The 20,244-nt window shown below is 44.6% G+C and overlaps 2 protein-coding genes across 7 annotated transcripts in view; one reads left to right on the top strand and one right to left on the bottom strand.

Annotated features, from left to right (window-relative positions):
• The window catches only part of FAM168B (family with sequence similarity 168 member B), a 51,080-nt gene extending 45,484 nt beyond the window's left edge, over positions 1-5,596 (bottom strand). For both annotated transcript variants that reach the window (XR_003131485.3, XM_025435993.3), the window contains exon 1: positions 5,427-5,596. The gene's annotated coding sequence lies outside the window, so the exon portion shown is untranslated. The remainder of the gene's footprint in view (positions 1-5,426) is intronic.
• Positions 5,597-18,454: 12,858 nt separating this feature from the next.
• The window catches only part of PLEKHB2 (pleckstrin homology domain containing B2), a 50,040-nt gene continuing 48,250 nt past the window's right edge, over positions 18,455-20,244 (top strand). For 2 of the 5 annotated variants that reach the window (XM_025435945.3, XM_049097093.1), the window contains exon 1: positions 18,455-18,597. In XM_025435945.3, the coding sequence (XP_025291730.3) occupies positions 18,475-18,597 (123 nt within the window). In that variant the 5' untranslated portion in view covers positions 18,455-18,474. The remainder of the gene's footprint in view (positions 18,598-20,244) is intronic. The other 3 variants (XM_025435946.3, XM_049097094.1, XM_049097095.1) reach the window with 2 other exon arrangements.

A 20,244-nucleotide genomic window follows, 5' to 3' on the forward strand; every position in this document is an offset into this window, starting at 1 on the left:
AGTGGTTCAGTTGGTTAAGTGTCTGACTTTTGATTTCAGCTCAGGTCTTGATCTCAGGGTCTTGAGTTCAAGCCCTGCCTTGGGTTCCACGCCCAGCGTGGAGCCTACTTAAAAATAAATAAATAAATAAAAATAAAAATAAAAATAAAATAAAATAATAAAATAAAATAAAAAAAATAAACAAATTGGCAACCAAGCCCTATTATCCTGCATTTTTAACCCATTCTTGGTGGATCATCCACAGAAGAATTGTGGAAGGCCTTGTGAATTCCATCTATCTCCCTGCTTCAACTATGATCTGTTGAGAAAGTACATACTTCCTAAAATTGTTTCTCTATGCTGTGCAAGAATCTTATTCTCAGTTGAATTCAAGATAAGCAAAGCACTATGCAGAGTCCACAGAGAAAACAAAAAAAGCAAGTCACAATCCTGCTTCTGAGCAGGAATCTAGGAAAGTGCTTGCTATCCAATAAAACCTTCTGCAAAACTGAGAATGTATGGCTACTTTCCATGTAAAGCAGCCACTAATGGTTGGCTACTGAACACCTGCAGTGTGGCTAGCTAGCACAACTAAGGAACTGCATTTTAGCTTAACTTATCACAGTCACATGCAAGTAATGGCTATTGTATTAAGAGAACTCAGGTCTATAAGATAAAAGACATGAATAATGGTGATACAGGGCAAAGAGTATTAATATTAACAGTCACATTAAGTACCATAAAAGAATGAAGTGCTCTGAAGGTTGAGTGAAGAGAGCAAAATTCAACAGGCGAGGGGAAGAATGGCCAGGAACTTGATTACAGAGGTGGTATTTCCAATAAGCTCTGAACAAGTATCCCAAAAAGCCCACAGAAGTAAAAAAAAAAAAAAAATGGAAGATGCATACATAGGAGTATTGGGCAATTGGGCTTGTAGGGAATCAGCAAAGATGACTATGGAAACACAAATTAGATTCTTAAAACCATCATGTAGAGACCCTTAAATGTGGTCGGCTGAGCAAATGTCATCAACTCATAAAGAGCACAGCAGTTTAACACAAGAGTTACCAGAGGATCTGGTAATTCTACTCACTGGTAAATACCCAAGAGAAGTGAAAACATACATCCACACAAAAATCTGTACACAAATGTTTATTATTCATAATAGCCAAATATTGTAAACAATTCAAATGAAGCACTGAACACAAGGTTCTCCTGCCATAAAGATCTCACAGTGCAAACCAATAATACAATTTACTATAAGCTTGCCACTAAAAAGTATATAGAGCTGTATCTGAATTCTCAATACCATAAGTTACAAACTACCCAGAAGTTATATTTCCTAAAAGCAAAGGTGAATGTTTCCTAAAGAGATTGAAAAATCTTAATTAAAAATTATACGCAAGAAACTATAATAAGATTGATAAAAGAAAATGTTGCGGTCAGTTCCCCTTCCTATTCAATAAAAGGGCTTAATATAAAGACAAACTATGTGAACTAATGTGTAAAACAAACAAACAAACAAAAACAAACAAAAAAAAACAAAACCCTTCTTAGGTCACTTGTTCAAATAATGAGATTCTCCCAAGACTCTGAGCCTCAAGGACAGGGAAAATACTTTGTTCAGCTCTTCTTCATGTATCTCACCAGTGCTTGGCATATAAGTAGCTTATGTATATCTTCTGAATGTTTTTGAATAGAAAAACTAAAAGGATATATAATTTTTCACAGGAATAAATATGAAGTTCAGGGGTGCCTGACTCCTGATCTCAGGGTAATTGAGTTCAAGCCCCATATTGGGTGTACAGTTCACTTAAAAAAAAGTTGAGACATTTATTTAAAATATAACTCAGGGCGGTGCCTGGGTGGCATCTCAGATGGTTAAGCATCTACCTTCAGCTCAGGTCAAGATCTCCAGGTCCTGAGATCAAGCCCTACACATTGTGCTCCCAGCTCAGTGGAAAATCTGCTTTTTACTCTCCCTCTGCCTCTCTCTCGCTTGTGCTGTCTCTCTCTCTCACAAATGAATAAAAAAGAAAGTATTTAAAATATAACTCAGAACAGTTGAAATACATCTGTTTCTTGATTAGTGGCTATAAAACCTGAACCAGTTGGCCAGTTTTAACATCACCAGAAGACAAACTCTTTATCATTATGTACATCCTTATATGATAGAATTACTCTGCATCACCTAAGGTGTACTGCTACAAGAACATTACAGTCTGAATCTAATGGATCTTTTACACCCAACTTCTAGTTTACAGAAAAAGAAATTGAAGGAATAAGATGAACACAATGAAGCAACCCAATAAATCCAAAAGGTAGGGCATCTTGGAGAACAAATAACCCCAGTTTCTTCAGTAAGTCAATGGTCTGAAAAATGGTGAGGATGGGGAGGCTGGAGAACAGTTCTAGATTAAAATAGATTTAGATGTAAAAACCACCAGGTAGATTTTGTTTGGATTTTTAGATTGAAAAACTAAAAAGATCTTAATGATTTGGGGACGCAACTGATTATGGGGCTAAGTATTAAAAGGCATCAACTGTTAATTTTTTTAAGTGTGGTGATAACATTTTGGTTGTGTAAAGACACCATTTTTCAGAGGTACATGCTAAGGCATGGAAGATTAAGATTTTAAAAAATGACATGTCTTTAACAAAGTATTTTTACAAAAAAGGGAAATTACAGTAAAATGCTAATAATTGTTACACTGAAATGTTGGGATGTATATTGTATTGTTACACCTTTTAAGTTAGCATAACAACAACAACAAAAAAAAACCCAAGGAAAAACCCATCACCACCATTCTACCTGGGATCTTAGTGCCACTGGCTACCCAGAAACCACCAATTTCCCAAATCTGATTTAGTGTAGACAGACCAAGGACTCGGATTCCAACACTGGGTCCAGAGAGTACCACTTTTTTTTTTTTTTTAAGTTTCCTATTTAGAATCATTCAACTGCCAGAATACCTACAAGTGGTTTGACACCTGCAGCAGAATAAACAACTCTCAGATTTCCCTTTAAAAAAGATGATAGCAAAAGTTTCTAAATTTGAAAATCCGGTAATAATTAGAAACATATTAACACCCATCACTGTACTACTTTCTCTAGTTTCAAAAAAGACCATGATCTAAACAAAGTTCCTATACACAATAATTATAAAACTCTAAAAGCGTTTTATATTAGTGTTTCATATCAACAAAACTAATTTCAAGAAGCTCAAATTTTATTTCTCTCAGAGACCTCACTATCCAAGATAAAATACCCCTTAGCACAAACACTGGAAATTCTCGGCAATGTCTGATATTATCAAGAAGACCAAATAAGGGAGAAAGTTCTCAACTCTCTCAAACTCGACCTTCACTACTTAGGTTTGCAATCTATTGGAAGAAATTCATGTACTTCTCACAGGACAGGACAGATCTCAGACATAGATGTAGAAATGGAACAGACATGAGAAAAGTAACTATGACTCTATTACACTGGTGTACAACTATTTTAAAAGTGTTTCAACCGGGTGCCTGGGTGGCTCAATAGGTTCAGGTCATGAGCCCCTGCTCAGCCAGGAGTCCGGAGTCCAGGAGTCAGCTTCTCCTTTTCCCTCTATACCACCCCTTTGTCATGCTCTCTCTCAAATAAATAAAATCTTCAGAGAGAAAAAAAAAAAGTGTTTTAATTGATCCAGGAAAAGAAATTGTTTAAGTGAGTCAAGTTTGATAGACAAAAATTTCCCTTTAAACTTCAGAACCTGTAGGGTGCCTTGATGGCTCAGTCGGTTAAGCCTCTGGAGCTTGATTTCAGGGTCATGGGTTCAAGCCCCATGCCGGAGCTTCAGCTCAGTATGAGCCTACTTAAAATTTGTTTTAAACTACAGAACCTAAAAAAGTTAAAATATGTTTCTGTGAAGTTAACGTTTCTTTTTTTTTTTTTTTTTCAATTCTAATCCTCTACCTCTGTGGCATTATAACACAGTCCTGATGTTCGAAAATTCAAATAATTTTGGCATGACAATTCTAACCATAACACGGAAAAAAGCTGAAAAGCAGATGTAGAACAAAATAACAACTCAATATCCTAATATATATGAGGACCCGATAAATGGGCAGGGGCAACAGCAGTATACGGTGATTCCTCCAGAGTTGCAACCACTTTCCTCACACACACAACTCAATCTTCCCACTATTTCCAGGGGCAGGAGCCAGGAAGAGGGGATGCTACCTGCTCAGCATTTCTAGCGACTGCTGCACAAGAACACCCAGCAGAACGCACAGGCACCAGCTGTCTCCAACTTAGAAGGCCTGTGGAAGCCTCTATCAAGCCTCAGCTTCCATTTAGTCACAAACACAACTAAACATAAATAACAGGCATGCACTCCCACCAAAGCCAGCCAGCTTCATAAAACTGAAGGGAACCAAAAAAAGCTTCACAATGTGGACACACTAGCTTCGACAGTAGGGGAAAAAAGCCTTAAGTTGTCAAATTGGCCGTCAAAGCAAAAATTGCCCACTGCTTCTTTACTTACCAAAGTTGCAAAATGCGTCCCTAGGATTGTCCACAGCAAAAACTCTTAAACTTCTCCATGTAATATTTCAGAAAATCTTAAACTGCACAAGGATGACTTGAGAGTTTAAGCTGTGGCAACAAGATAAATCTTCCCACTTAAAATTTTTTCCTGTCGCTATAAACATTCCAAAACACCTTTACGCAGGACTTTAATGAAACATGGACTCCCACAATCCAGTAGACGCAAACTTACATGTACTATAAAAGAAAAATACCCTGCTTGTTGACAGGCTGCAAAGGCACACCTCTTTTTCAAAGTTAACTCGCATTGGGCCACGAAACGTCTTTTCTTAAGAAATCATTCAAAGCCTTTCAAGCTGGAGTGTGAGTGAGCACCGTGGCTTCTGCCAGGCAAAGAGAATAATTCCCACTTTATGGGCAGTCACACTGGAAGCGATCACAAGCACAAGAATTCTCGATCTAAGTTACAGAAACAGCAGCCTGCCCTGGCCGGTCTTCTTCCAGGCGGGTCCTCAGTAAGGCCCGGGGACCGTCCCCGAGCGCTGACTGCGCCCCCCCCCCGGCCCCCCGGCTGCAGCCCCCGCCGCCGCCGCCCCCCGCCGCCGCCCACACGGCACCTGCCCGCCTCGGCCCCACCTCTCTCCGGCCCCCGCCGCCCCGCCCGCCCCTCAGGGCAAAGCGCAGCCCGGGTGGTCCGTGGCCGCCAGCAGGCGGTGCCCGCCCGGGCGACCAGCGACCCCGAGCCGCGGGCCCGACCTTGGCGCCGCCCCAGCCCGGCCGCACAAAGCGCCGCACTTCCGGCCGGGCCCCGCCGCGGCCCGCGCCCGCCCGCCAGCCCGCCCCGGGGCACAGAGGGCGCCGCGTCCCCCCGGCCCGCCCGGCCCGGCCCGCCCCCGCCGGGGCGCCCGTCCGCACTCACCGCGCCGCGGCGGGGGCGGCGGCCTGGACCTCGGCGACCAGCGCACGCCGGCCCGGGGAGGGCTCGGCGGTGGGCTCAGCCACGGGCGAGCGCCGCGGACGCCTGCTGCGAGGGAAGGGCGGAGGCGCGCTGTCCCCCGCCGCCGCCCCCCGGCCCGCGCTCCCCGCCGCTCGGCTCCGCTCCGCCCGGCCCGCCTCTCCGCAGCCCGCGCTGCCGCCGACGCTGCGCAGCCACCGAGCCGCCGACCTCACTTCCGCCCGGCGCGCGCCGCGGCGAGGGCGCGCAGGGCACGTGACCGGACGGCGCGGTGCGGGGGGGCGGCGTGCGCGCTCCCGCCGGCGCGGGGAAGGCCCCGGATGGAGGGGCGGCGGGGGCGGCGGGGCCTGGGGCTCCGCGTGCCGGGGGCTTGGGGCCCGGTGGACCCAGCGCGAGCGGCGGCCTCGCGGAGGCTGGAGCCGACCCGCCGGAGGAGGACCGTGTGGCCTGCGTGTCCGCACGCCGCGTCCGCCCGCCTACGGCAACGCGAGAAGAACACGGGGACTGTAGGGCCGTACTGGTCTTCGACTTCGTGTTTTCAAAACGGCCGCCGCAGCGCAGAAGCTCGTGGTGCTGTGTGACCCGGCCCAGGCCGTGAGGCCCCCTGGAGACACCCGGGGCGACGACGGCGCCTCCAGGACCGAGCCGGCGCGGAGCCCCGGGGCCGCAGCGCCGCGCCCGCCACCCCCCGCCACCCCCGACGACACCAGCGCGACACCGCGGAGCCGCGCGGCGAGCGGCACCGACTCTGAGCTCGCCCCGCCCGTCGCCGCGTTGCGCATCCGTCGGGCCGTCCTCCTGCGCAGGAGGGAACTAAGACACAAAGACGCCGACGAGCTTTCAAGGAAACGTTACTAGGAGGCCCCAGGATTCCAACCCCGACATCTGGCTCCCAGACTGTGTGCTCTAAAGGGGGAGCTCCGCAGGCTGGTTTCCCCAGAACAGTTCTGGCTGCTGGTGCGATCAGTCCTCTGCCCGAGCTAGGAGTCCGGGAGCCTGCCTTGAAGACACGGGCCGGAGTCCCAGGCTGCGGGCTGGGCTGGGCCCTCTGGCAGGGCCGCGGAAGGCAGCGCAAGCCTGTGGGCGTGTGCTCGGCGGAAAGAGTACGGGGGGGGGGGGGGGGGGTTACCGGGGCGGCGATGCAGAGGACCACCTGATATGGAGGGAGACTGAGTATACAGAATTCCTCAAGACTCTTTACCTGGTACATCTGTAAGAATTCAGTGTGGGTTAAAATAGTTGCAAACGACATGATTTCTGGCAGTCTGTAAATGTCAACAGTTTTTTTTTAGATTTGTTTGGGGTGGGCCCGAGCAGGAGAGGAAGAGAGAGCCTCAAGCACGCTCTCTGCTGAGGTGGGCCGGGTCCAGAACCCCCAGATCATGACCTGAGCTGAAATCAAGAGTTGGCTGCCTAAAGATGGGGCCACCCAGGTGCCTCTGAGGATTTTTTAGTAATCTCTACACCCAAAGTGGGGCTGAAATTACAACCCCGAGATCAAGAGCCACAGGCTCCAGTAACTGAGCCAGTGAGGGTGCTCAATGTTAACAGTTTTAGATAAAATGTCATTCTCTAAAACGTCCACTAGAATATAAACACTCTGCCAATTCAATGCCCATCTCTTTCCATTTTAATTTTTACATGAGTAAGGTCTATAACAAAAAAAATGTAATTATTCCGTTTTCTCCTTGACTGCTTCAATTTCACTGCCCCGCAGAATTTCACTTGTGTGTTGATTACCCTTTTTTTAAAAAAAAGTATGTATATCTGTCAGGATAGCTAGGAAATACTCCAGTAACAACAAACCCAAAATCTTAGTGTCTTCACACAACAGAACTTTATTTCTTACTTATGAATCAGGTCAAAAGCAGGTGGGATCATCTGAAAAACAATAGGAGAATTCAGCAACAATAAGAGAATCCAGCAACAGTAATCAAAATGAAAAAAATGTATGTAGCTACCATGCATCTACATAACAAACAATTGGAAGATACAATGAAATCATATAAAAGATAAATATTATACAAAGAATATATAAATATAATAATTCCTACCAATAAACTTTTATGAGAATTGAAGATCTGTGTATTAAACTTTAATCCCTGAATGGCACAAAAGAACACCTAAGCACATGGAGAAAATACACATACTCTTAGATGAGAAGGTTTAACATCAAAAAGGTATCAATGCAAAAAAAAAAAAAAAGATATCAATGCTCCCTAAATTAATTTATTTTTTTTTAATTTTTATTTATTTATGATAGTTACAGAGAGAGAGAGAGAGAGGCAGAGACACAGGCAGAGGGAGAAGCAGGCTCCATGCGCCGGGAGCCCGATGTGGGATTCGATCCCGGGTCTCCGGGATCGCGCCCTGGGCCAAAGGCAGGCGCCAAACCGCTGCGCCACCCAGGGATCCCCCTAAATTAATTTATAAATGTAAATAAAATTCCTATAAACGCCAGTAATTATTTTTAACTAAATGAAGTAATTCTAATTTACATTTAGGAAAAAAAAAGAATAATCAAAAGAAAGAACCAGCCAGGAAAGCTTTGAAAATAAAGAGTAATATGATGGTGGTTGGCTACTAGATTAGAAAATGTATTTAAAAGCCTCAATAGGGGGCAGCCCTGGTCGCCTAGGGGTTTAGCGCCGCCTCCAGCCCAGGGGGTGATCCCAGAGACCTGGAATCAAATCCCATGTCGGGCTCCTTGCATGGGGCCTGCCTCCCCACCCCCCACTCTCTCTCTTTCATAAATAAAATCTTTTTTAAAAAGCCTCAACGGGATGCCTGGGGTGGCTCAGTCAGTTTAGCATCTGCCCCTTGAGATCAGGTCCTGGTCCCTGGGTGCTGGGATTGAGCCCTGAGTTCTCCCTGCTCAGAGGGGAGTCCGCTTCTCCATCTCCCTCTGCCCCTTCCCCTCTGCTCCTGTGCTCTTCACTCTAGCTTTATCTCTCCCTCCCAAATAAATGGATACATACACTCTTTTAAAAAGTAAAAATAAATAAAAGACTCAATGAAGGGCACCTGGCTGCCCTTCAATCACTAAAACACTTGACTCTTGATCTTGGGGTCACAAGTTTGAGCCTCACATTGGGTGCAGAGATTACTCTAAAAATGTTTTTTAAACCTCCAAAAGGAGCACCTGGGTGGCTCAATTGGTTAAGCATCTGCCTTTGGTTCAGATCATGATCCTGGTGTCCTGGGATCAAGCCCCACCTCAGGCTCCCTACTCAGCAGGAAGTCTGCTTCTCCCTCTGCCCTGCTCATGTGCCTTTTCTTTTCTCTTTTCTTTTTTTCTTTTCTTTTCTTTTTTTCTTTTCCTTTCCTTTCCTTTCCTTTCCTTTCCTTTCCTTTCCTTTCCTTTCCTTTCTTTCTCTCTCTCAAATATATAAAATCTTTAAAAAATAATAAAGCCTCAATAAATCAATGTGTCACTGATGCATGAATAGACAGATCAATGATACGTAACAGAAAATCAAAAAATATACCCAAATAATTTTAGGAAATCACCAGGGATAAAGATAGATTATTCAATAAATGGTATTGAGACAAAAATACAGCCATCCAAAATAAATAAAATAAAATTGGGTCCATACCTTACACCATACCAAAGTGAAACTCAAATCAAAAAAGATATGAATGGGGATCCCTGGGTGGCGCAGCGGTTTGGCGCCTGCCTTTGGCCCAGGGCGCGATCCCGGAGACCTGGGATCGAATCCCACGTCGGGTTCCTGGTGCATGGAGCCTGCTTCTCCCTCTGCCTGTGTCTCTGCCTCTCTCTCTCTGTGTCTATCATGAATAAATAAATAAAATATTAAAAAAAAAAGATATGAATGTGTAACAGTGGAATCATAAAAGGACAAGAAGAAAACGTGGGAAAAAATCCTTTTTAACCTTGGAGTAAAGAAGGCTTTTCAAACTCCTGCTCAAAATCCAGAAGCCATGACTATGAAAAGCATTGGTTTGGCAAAAAACATCATGAATGTAGTCAAAAGACAGATGATTAACAAGGAATAAATAGTTCCAACATGTGATAGACAAAGAGCTAATCTCCATTGCATAAAGGAATTTCAGAAGTTAGTAAGAAGTCCTACAAGCCAATAAAAAACAAAAAGGACAGTTCACAGGAAAGAAAGTACATGGCTCTTAATCATATGAAAAAAAAGTCCAATGTTAGTCATTAAGAGAAACATGCAAGCTAAAACTCTTTGAGATAGCATTTTCCCTCTATTTGATTGGCAAATATCCAAAAAAAAAAAAAAATGATAGTACACTCTACTGATGTGGCTGTGGGGAAGTAGGCACATTGCTGGTCTGCAAAAGGGACTGGTGATGTACGATTACAAGTACACACAAAACATTTCACCCAACAATTTCACTTCTGGTAATTTGTCTACAGAGATGCTCTGTAGTGTGTAAAATGAAATAGGTGCAAGCTTATTCATTGCAGCATTGTTGAGAGTAGCAAAATATTAGAAACAGCCCTGCTATCTATTAATAGGGGACTGGTTGACTGGTTCTATCCATACAATAAATTACTCTACAATTCAAAATCCAAATGAGCAACCTTTCGATATATTGAAATGGAAATATCATCTAGGTAGACTGTTAAATGAACAAAGCAAAGGATAGAACTGTTTTTATAGGTTGAATTATGTTCCCTTACCATATGTAAAAGCTCTAACCCCCTGTGCCTCTCAGGTAACTATATTTACGGATAGGGCCTTTAAAGAAGTACTTAGGTTAAAATGAGGTCAGTGGGGTGGGCCTAACCCAATCTGATATCTTTATAAGAAGAGATGAGGACACAGACAACATAGATGACAGGACGGCCATGTGAGGACACAGTGAGAAAGTGGTCATCTATAAACCGTGGAGAAAGACCCCAGGAGAATCCAACCCTGCTGGCGCCATAATCCTGGACTTCCAGCCTCCATAACTGGGAGAACATAAATTTTCATCGTCTAAGCTGTCTTGACTGTGATATTTTTATGCCAGTCCTAGTCCACTAATACCACTGTGTTAAAGAACATCGTGTAAAAAAGGGAAATGAAATATATATTAGTATTTACTTGTGTATAAAAACAGAAATAATTTCTGGAGCACCTGGGTGGTGCAGTTGGTTAAGCATCTGACTCTTGGTTTTGGTTAAGGTCATGATCTCAGGGTCCTGGGATCAAGACCTTCGTCAGGCTCCAAGCATGGAGTCTGCTTGAAATTCTCTCTCCCTTTCCCTCTGCTCTTCCCACTTGTGCTCTCTCTCTCTGTAAAAATAAATATAATCTTTAATTTCTAAAATCCAAGAGACTGGGTGCATATGTGGCTTAGTTGGTTAAGCGACTGCCTTCAGCTCAGATCATGATCTCAGGGTCCTAGGATGGAGCCCTGCATTGGGCTTCCTGCTCATTGAGGAGTCTGCTTCTTCCTCTGCCCCTCTCCTCTACTGATGTGCACACACATGCACTCTCTCTCAAACAAATAAAATCTTAAAAATAAAATAAAAATAAAATAAAATCCAAGAATGATACCTGTCATGAGGCCAGGGACAGAGTTGACCCTGAGCAAATGGAGGAGGGAGGGAGAAGAATAATTTTCAAGGTTTGTTTCTCTCTCGAAATATATGAATGTATTACATTTTCTAAAATTGAATTATAAATAAATAAAATCTAATATGTTTTAAAGGAGCGTAAAATGGTATAATCATTTTGGGAAAAGATCTGGCTGTTTCTTTAAAAACTACACACACCTATCCAACACCTAATACATGGTAGGTATCTGCCAAAGAGAGATGAAAACATACATCCATTCAAAGGAATTGTACAAACATTTTCATAGCAGTTTTGTTGATAATGGCCCCAAATTGAAAAAAGTATACACATCTATCACCAGGAGGATAGCTGAACAAGCTCAGTAGGGTGACTGGGGTCTGCTTACAATAACCTGTACTAGCTCCTAAAAGCCAAAGGATACATTTTCAAGAATTTGGAAAGACATTTGGCAAGCACAGCCATTGTTAATTATAGAAATTTGATGTTAAAAACAAAAGAAATAAATATTCAAAAACATCCTTTCCTAATTCTTGGGTTTTATTGTTGCCTGTTCTGTGAGGCTCTTTGCAGCTATTGGACCTGTCTGGTGGAAATGCTCTATAACACTAGGCTACAGGGCTTCCTTTCTTGCCTCTCCTCTATGAGGTCACACTGTAGCCTGAAATCAACAGTGGTAGGAATACCTACACATGCAATTTGTCCAGTGATATTAATCAGGACTTAATTTATTGTTTGCTAATGTTCTGGGCTTAAGAAGATAATGGAGAAAATATTAATAATGTAGATTAAACATAAAAGGGTGTGATGTCTGTAACTGTCACATTATGAATATCACAGAAAATTTAGGACATATTCTTCTAATATCCAAAGATTATTATCTTACACAGCAAAGAAGTGTCTCATGTCACTGACAAGCAACTGAAGTTCCAACGAGCTTATTTCATTTAAATCTTACTGGTTAACACAAAGGGAATTATCAACCTGGGGTACTATGCGGCATGGTAATAGCAAATTGTTTGAAGCCATTAAGTTTGGGGGTGAATTGGTATGCAGCAGTAAGTAATCAGAGAAACCCTTTCTCTTAAACTACAGTCCCAGGTCATGAAATCAATCTGATGATTTATTGTGTGCATTTTAAAAAGTGAGCTGAATGGAATGAGCACTGGGTGTTATACTATATGTTGGGAAATCGAACTTCAAGAAAAATAAATAAATAAAAATAAAAAGTGAACTGAACTAGAAATAAGAAAATAGAGTGCTAGCACAAAAGTATGGTTAAATATTGTTTTGTAAAACTCTGTATATATGTTTTTACATATATTATATACTGATCACTGAAAAACTATTTCATTTGTTTTAATTTGCATTTGTTAGAGTACAGGCAAGATTCATTTAAAAATGTTTGTTGCGGGATCCCCGGGTGGCACAGCGGTTTGGCGCCTGCCTTTGGCCCAGGGCACGATCCTGGAGACCCGGGATCGAATCCCACATCAGGCTCCCGGTGCATGGAGCCTGCTTCTCCCTCTGCCTGTGTCTCTGCCTCTCTCTCTCTCTCTGTGACTATCATAAAATAAAATAAATTAAAAAAAATTAAATTAAAATGTTTGTTGCAGGGGCACCTGGATATGTCAGTTGGTTAAATACCCAACTCTTGATTTCTGCTCAGGTCATGATCTCAGGGTCATGGGATCAAGCTTTGTGTCTATGTGTCTATGTCAGGCTCTACCCCTGGATGTGGAGCCTGCTTAAAATTCTCTGTTTCTCTCCCCCCTCTGCATTCTCATTTTCTCTCTCTCTCTAAAAAAAAAGAAAAACATGTTTGTTGCATTTGCTTTTTCTCTTATGTGAATGACTTACTCATATATATTTCTGCCTGTTTTTGTACTGGAGTTGTCTTAGTGTTTTTCTTATTAATCTATTTGGGTTCCTTCTACATAAAAATTGAGGGGTTAATAGGAAAGCAGTATTGTTTTCTCTTCATGATTTAGCTGGATGCAAAGTTTTTGAAAGGGCAGATTTTTTGGTATGGTTTGGTTCAGCACATAGGATTGAACATAGGGATCTACTTCCCTCCTCTTCCAAACCCTATTTAGTTAAAAGAAAAAATATTTTTATTATTTTTTTTTTATGTAGGCTCCACTCCATGCCCAGCATAGAGCCCAATGTGGAGTCCCAAACTCATGACCCGAAGATCAACACCTGAGGTGAGATCAAGAGTCAGATGCTCAACCGACTGAGCCACCTAGGCACCCCCCAAAAAAAGTATTTTTCAAAGAATCAATTCTGAATAGTCCTGGAAAACAAGTTAAGGGTATTATCATTAACCAGACATTAAGAGACAGTTGAGCATGATAGAAAGCATTTGGGGTTGGAGGCTTCTGACTCAAGATGGCAGACCAAACACACTTTGGCCTTCTATTCTCCCCTTAGACCTTTATGAAATAGATAGTAGGTATTTAAACATAATAAGCAACACAGCAAACTAAAGCAGTAGTAGAAGTCATAGTGGGTAGGGGGAGGAGAGGGCCTCACCTTCATGTGGATGGTTTAAAGAAGCAGAGCAGGAGAGGGGAAGGGTGGTGAGAAATACACCTGTAAACAGAGACAGTAATAGTAAGGCTGCCTGTGCCACAGCTGTGCCCTGTCTCTTTTCCCCATTCTTGTATGCATGGACAGTTTCATGTCTATAGTGGGCAAAAACACAAGTGCTCTCCTCAAAAGAAATGGGCTCAACTACCTGAATAAAACTAATGCTTTTCAGTAGATGTTGAGAGCAAAATAAAGTCAAATTTAAACACTCAAGAACTCATTAAAGAAAGTTTCAGAATTTCCTTCTAGGAAGAGCAAAAGTACAGCAAGCTGAGTAGAAAGGCTTCCTAGTCCTGGACTAGACTTGGCTTTGGCTTGACCAAAGAGCCAAGTCTGTTTCTTACTAGGATTCTGGTTCCAAATGATGTCGGGTGTGGCATGGAAAGACATGATATATTATTTCATGTTCTATTAATTTTTTAAGATTTATTTATTTTAAATGATTTATTAAAAGATTTATTTATTTATCTAAGAGAGAGAGTGGAAGCATGGGAGAGGCAGAGGGAGAGGGAGAAGCATGCTCCTGGCTGAGTAGGAAGCTGAATGTGGATGGAGGTTAGATTCCAGGACTCTGGGATCACAACCTGATCTGAATGCAGATGCTCAACTGCCTGAACCACCCAGGTGCCCCTATTTATTTATTTTAGTAATCTCCACCCCCAACACGAGGCTTGAACTCACAACCAAGAGATCAACAGTCACATGCTCTACCAACTGAGCTAGCCAGACACCCAGATGTACTATTCAGATTTCCTTTTTTAACCACAAAAAACTTACACTTTCTTTTTTCAATTTCAGTACTAGTAATTGGGGCAAAAAAGGGAGTGGGGCTAATCAACACATAATTTGGCTTGAACATGTTGAACCACACATTCTATGGAGCCATGGAACCAGGCAACTGAGGACTGCAGAGTCCCAGTGTAGCTCCTTGAAGCCTTGTTTCAATTCTAGACCAGAGGCTACATATTCAGTATTGGCAGATGTGGGGCTGGAATTTAGGTGTTCTTACCTGCAGTTGGTCTTCTTCCTCCTGCACTTTTCTTGTCAGCAAATTTGGTCAGAAAGCCAATTTTACTGGGCACTGTTCCTTGTGAGAGAGCTCTGCAACCATCCTGGGAAATGTAGCACTAGGCCCAGTGGCAGCAAGCTGGCTGTGCTGGGCTCAGAAGGACTTAGGTGGGGCACCTGGGTGGCTCAGTGGTTGAGCCTTTGGCTCAGATTGTGATCCTGGGTTCCTGGGATTGAGTCCTACTTCTCCCTCTGCCTATGTCTCTGCCTCTCTCTGTATTTCTCATGAATAACTAAGTTAAATCTTAATACACACACACACACACACACACACACACACACACACACACAATGACTTAGGTGATTTGGGAGCATGTCAGAACACTCCAGAGGAGACTTTGGTTTACTTCCTGCTTCCACTTATGGAATCCCAGGAGTCCGGAATGTTTAGGATCTGAATGTTGCTGTTCTTCGTATCAGCCGTCACTGGTGATAGTGCACTATGATTTTCAATTCATATTTATTGAATAGTATTTGTAGCTATGCACAAGTCATAGTGCTGGTGAGTGCTTATGAACTTTGCCAATTATGGTGAAATACTGTATTAATAGCCTAAGAGAACTACTTTGACCTGAATTTGGGTTAAAGAGATTAAAGAATTAAAGAAAAAAGAAAGAAAAGAAAGTTAATTTTACTAAACCAGGAAACTTACTAGGAGACATTTCCTGCTCTAACTCCTGGAACATCTGCATAAACCAAACTGGGTTCAAATATTACTTTTTTCTGGGGCACCTGGGTGGCTCACTTGGTTAAGTGGCTACCTCTTGAACTCAGCTCAGGCCTTGATCTAAGGGTTGTGAGCTTAAAGATAGATAGATATAGGGCAGCCCGGGTGGCTCAGCGGTTTAGTGCCGCCTTCAGCCCAGGGTGTGATCCTGGGATTGAGTCCCAAGTCGGACTCCCTTCATGGAGCCTGCTTCTTCCTCTGCCTGTGTCTCTGCCTCTCTCTCTCTCTCTCTATCCCTCATGAATAAATAAATATTTTAAAAATATAGATATGTATAGATATAGATAGATATATCTAGATATAGATATATATAATTTTTTCCTATTGTCTAAGTGATTTTAAAGTTAAGTGATTAATTGAAGAAAATTTGGAAAATACAGAAAAATATGAAGAAGAAATAAGTCATCCATAGCCCCATCACTCAAAGACAATGTTTGTGTATGTTTGGACACTCCAAATCCAAGCCTTCAAAGATACCTAAAACTAACACAGAATATAGGGCTAGCTTTACCACTTACTGAAAGAGGTCAGGAACTTCAGTGATGTCAGGCAATTTGCTCAAGCTCATGCTTGGGTGGTGGGACCAGGAAGAATTCTAGATGATTCCAATCTTTGAACTGTTTGTTGACTAAGTCACACTATTTTGCAAAAGATTAGATTGGAAGGCATCACAGGATTCCCCACCCTGTATTACTTTTCAGAGAGGAGCTGGGTTAAGACGTGAACTTTTGCCATCAGAGTCTGGAGTTTTGAAGACCATTAACTACTGGCCTTTCCTATAGATTTTTTTAAAGTGTGTGTATGTGTGCGCGTGTAGAGAGAGAGTGCAAAAAAGTTTACATGCAGATGTTAAAAATGAGAAAGCAGTCCCAAAATGGAGATACTTTTGCTAAATTCCACACTAGCAAACCAAGATTTAATACCTAACCTAATTGTAGTTTCAATCTCCCAGGAATAATCTTTAACCAGACAACATGGAATTACCTGGTAAACATAGTGAGATAATCCTCTTGATAGACCCTTACTGATCTCCTTAGGCAGACAACCTTGCCTGAAACAGTGCATTCTTTGCTAATAATTTTCTTTTCCTATCCTTTTTTTCACCTTGAAAAACCTTTCCTTTTCTACAGCTCACTGGAGCTCCTTTCTATTTGATGGATGTGATGCTGCCTGATTTGTGAATCATTGAATAAAATCAATTAATCTCTCAATTTATTCAGTTAAATGTTTGCTATTCACCACAGAGAAGAAAACAAACCTGAACTGTACAGCTTGATAAATGTTTAAAAAATTCACCTTTTAGGAATAGGGTTGTGAGAAGTTCCCTCAGGCTACTTCCCATAAAGGGTACCTACCCTGATCCTAGAGGCCCCACAGGGTCTTAAGAGCATCTTAAACGTTTAGCAGTAAAGATAACTAACGTTTCTACTTTTTCCCTCCAAAAAAAGGAATTTTTTTTTATTTTATTTTTTATTTTTTTTATTTTTTTAAATTTTTATTATTTATTTATTTATGATAGTCACACAGAGAGAGAGAGGCAGAGACACAGGCAGAGGGAGAAGCAGGCTCCATGCACCGGGAGCCCGACGTGGGATTCGATCCCGGGTCTCCAGGATCGCGCCCTGGGCCAAAGGCAGGCACCAAACCACTGCGCCACCCAGGGATCCCGGAATTTTTTTTTTAAATAAACTTTTAAATAGTCTTTTAAATTTTTTTAAAATTTAAATAAACTTTTTATACTGGAATAATTTTATTTATTTTAATATTTTAAATATTTTATTTATTTGAGAGAGAAAGAGAGTGAGTACAAGCAGGGGGAGCTGCAGAAGGAGAGGGAGAAGCAGGCTTCTGCTGAGCAGGGAGCCTGACACAGGGCTGCATCCCAAGACCTGGGATCATGACCTGGGCCAAAAGCAGATGTTTAACTGACTGAGCAATCCAGGTGCCCCTATTTTTTTTTTTTCTTAAAGATTTTATTTATTTATTCACGACAGACAGAGAGAGAGAGAGAGACACAGGCAGAGGAGAGAAGCAGGCTCCATGCAGGGAGCCCGAGTTGGGACTCGATTCCGGGTCTCCAGGATCACATCCCAGGCCGAAGGCAGCGCGAAACCGCTGGGCCACGGGGCTGCCCAGGTGCCCCTATTTTGGAATAATTTTAAATTTGCAGGAAAGTTAGTATGCTCTTCACTCAGTTTCCCCTAACAATGTTTACATCTTACACAATCACGGTACAATTATCAAAACTAAAAATTACAAGTAATTATGATTAATTAAAATGAAGACTTTATTTGGAATTTACCAATGTTTTCACTAACATCCTTTTTCTGTTTCGGGATTCCACCCAGGATTCCGCATTGCATCCCACATTGACAGCTTTTCAGTGTTCCCTTGTTTTTCATGACTTTGATGGTTTTGCGGAGTAATGATGAGCTATTTTGTGGAATATCCCTCAACTAGGATTTGTCTACTTTTTTTCTCATGGTTAGACTGGCAGTATACTATTTTTGGAAGGAAGACCATAGGAAAAGTGACATTTCATCACATCATATCAACATGACTTCACCAGGCCGATGTCAACCTCATCACGTTTGGATGCCGTTTGTCAGATTTCTCCACTGGAGTCATTCCCCTCTCACACTACTCTTTGGGAGGAAGTAATTATGCAAATTTAGGGGTGGGTCGCTGGAGATTAATAGCCCCTCTGGATGGGGTATGATCTATTAGAATTCTTCTGTGGAGAAGACTTCTGTTTTCTCCCCATTACCTTACTTACACGTGGATGGATCCTTACATACTTGTTTTACATCTAAGCTGTGACCTAGTACCACAGACTTCGTTTTGGTGCTGACTTCCCTAGCGAAGTCGGTCCCGGCGTCCTCCCACACGCCTCCGAGATCAGAGCAGTTTTCGTGCATCCCTCACTTCCGGCTCCCCCCCACCCCCCCTTGCCCCTCCACCCTCTCCCCTCCCCACCCCTCCTCCACCCTCTCCCCTCCCTCCGCCGCCACCCAGGCTCCGCCGCGGCCCCGGCCCCGCCCCCGCCCCCACCCCGGGCCCGCCCCTCGGGGCAGGGCGCATGCGCGCGGAGAAGGGCGACGTCGGGCGGCGGCCAGGAAGCAGGCGCGAGGCGGTCGGAGCGGCCCCCGCGCGGCGTCCTGCGCTCCCCAGCGCCTGCGTGGGTGCCCGCTGCGGTCCGCAGGTAAACGTGTCGGCCCCGCGGGGGCGCCCCAGGCTTCCCTCTGCTCCCCATCCCCGAGTTGGCTCCTCTAGAGCCTCCCCTGGAGCTGCCCGGCCCGGACCCCTCTGGCAGGGCCCCTCCAGACCCGCCCCCGCCCGCGGTACTCCAGTCCTCCCGCCCCCGGCAGCACCCTCAGGGCCCGCCCCGCCCTCCCCGCGGGGATCCCCGCCCCCTCCAGCGCCGCCAACCCAGCGCCCTCCTGAGGCGACCCCCGCCACCTCGCCTCCCTGCCCGGCGTGGGCCGCCCAGGAGCCCCGGGTAGGGCAGTCCAGCTTCGCGCGGCCTCCGCCTCCCCGGGCCTGGCCCTCCAGAGCCTGCTCTAGGGCCGCGGATTCCTCGGCTGCGGCCGGGCCCAGACCCGCCCAGCGACGGGCCGCTCCAGAGGGGACGGTCCTCGGCCCTCGCCGCCCCCCTCCCTGGAGCCGCGCCGGACTCCTCCCGGCTCGGGTTCCCTCTCGGCTTTCTGGGGCCGGCGCCTCTGGAGCCTTCCCGAGAGCTGCGCAGCCGCGCCCGAGCTCTCCTGCTGCCGCCCCCGCTCCCCGCAGGTGCGGCTCCTCCCCCCCCCCCCCCCGCAGGTGCGGCTCCCCGCAGCTCCTCCCCGCAGGTGCGGCTCCTCCCCCCCCGCAGGTGCGGCTCCCCGCAGCTCCTCCCCGCCACTTCTCTGCGGGCACCGCGCTCCACGCCCGCACCGAGAACGCCCTCTCCTTCAGGAACCCGGACCGCCGTTGAAACGGTGCACTGGCGGGTTTTACCTACTCCTGGCTTTGCAGCGAGTGGGTAGTCTTAGGGCTGTGGTATTACGTTATCTCTTCCCCATTTGAACCTTTCACTCAGCCAGATCGGGAACTCCGGAGCTCGGGGTTTTAATTTTGCGTCCGCACAGAGTCTTGTTTTTACCTTATATGTAGAGTAATTTGCATAGAACAGGCCTCATTAACGTGAACGAAAGTAAGTTTCTGGTTTTCAGGATGGGTAGAGGGAATGTGGTCATCCTGTAAAAAAAATCTAGAGGAACGTAGTTCATTCCCAGCGCCATTGCTCCTGGAGAATCCTTTTTTTTTTTTTTTTTTTTTTGTGTCTCCTCTGACTAGAACAGGGTGGAGCCCCTGCCCGAGCCCAGAGCCGTTATGTCGAAAGGGAGGGAAGTACCTGGGTCTCCTGATCGGGCCAGAGCTTACTTGTGGCCTTCATTATGTGTCCAGCAGGCCGGGGACTCCAGTATCGGAGTATATGTGATTGTGCATCCCGTCTGTTCATGCCAGCCTGTACTTGGGAGTGAGCATGCCCGGGCTTTACTTCTTGAGTTAGTGATTTTTTTACTTGACTCCCCTCCCCTCTCCCCAACGTACTGATTTATGAGGACAGGAATCCAAAATGTCACAGGATCTCCCTGGCAGACAGCACAGTGAAGTACATGCTCACTAAAGGAGGCTGCAGAGAAGAACCCAGAACCTGACAGAGGCTCTTTACTAGCATATTTTTAATGGTGTTAGCACATCCTGTAAGTAAAATTCCTAATAATCTCAGGGACTGAATTTGTAAAATTTGTTCATGACTGGTAGTGGTATAGAATGAATAGATACCAATCTTCTTGTGATAGTCATGTTA

Source organism: Canis lupus, chromosome 19 (assembly GCF_003254725.2).
Source record: "Canis lupus dingo isolate Sandy chromosome 19, ASM325472v2, whole genome shotgun sequence".
Taxonomy (NCBI): domain Eukaryota; kingdom Metazoa; phylum Chordata; class Mammalia; order Carnivora; family Canidae; genus Canis; species Canis lupus.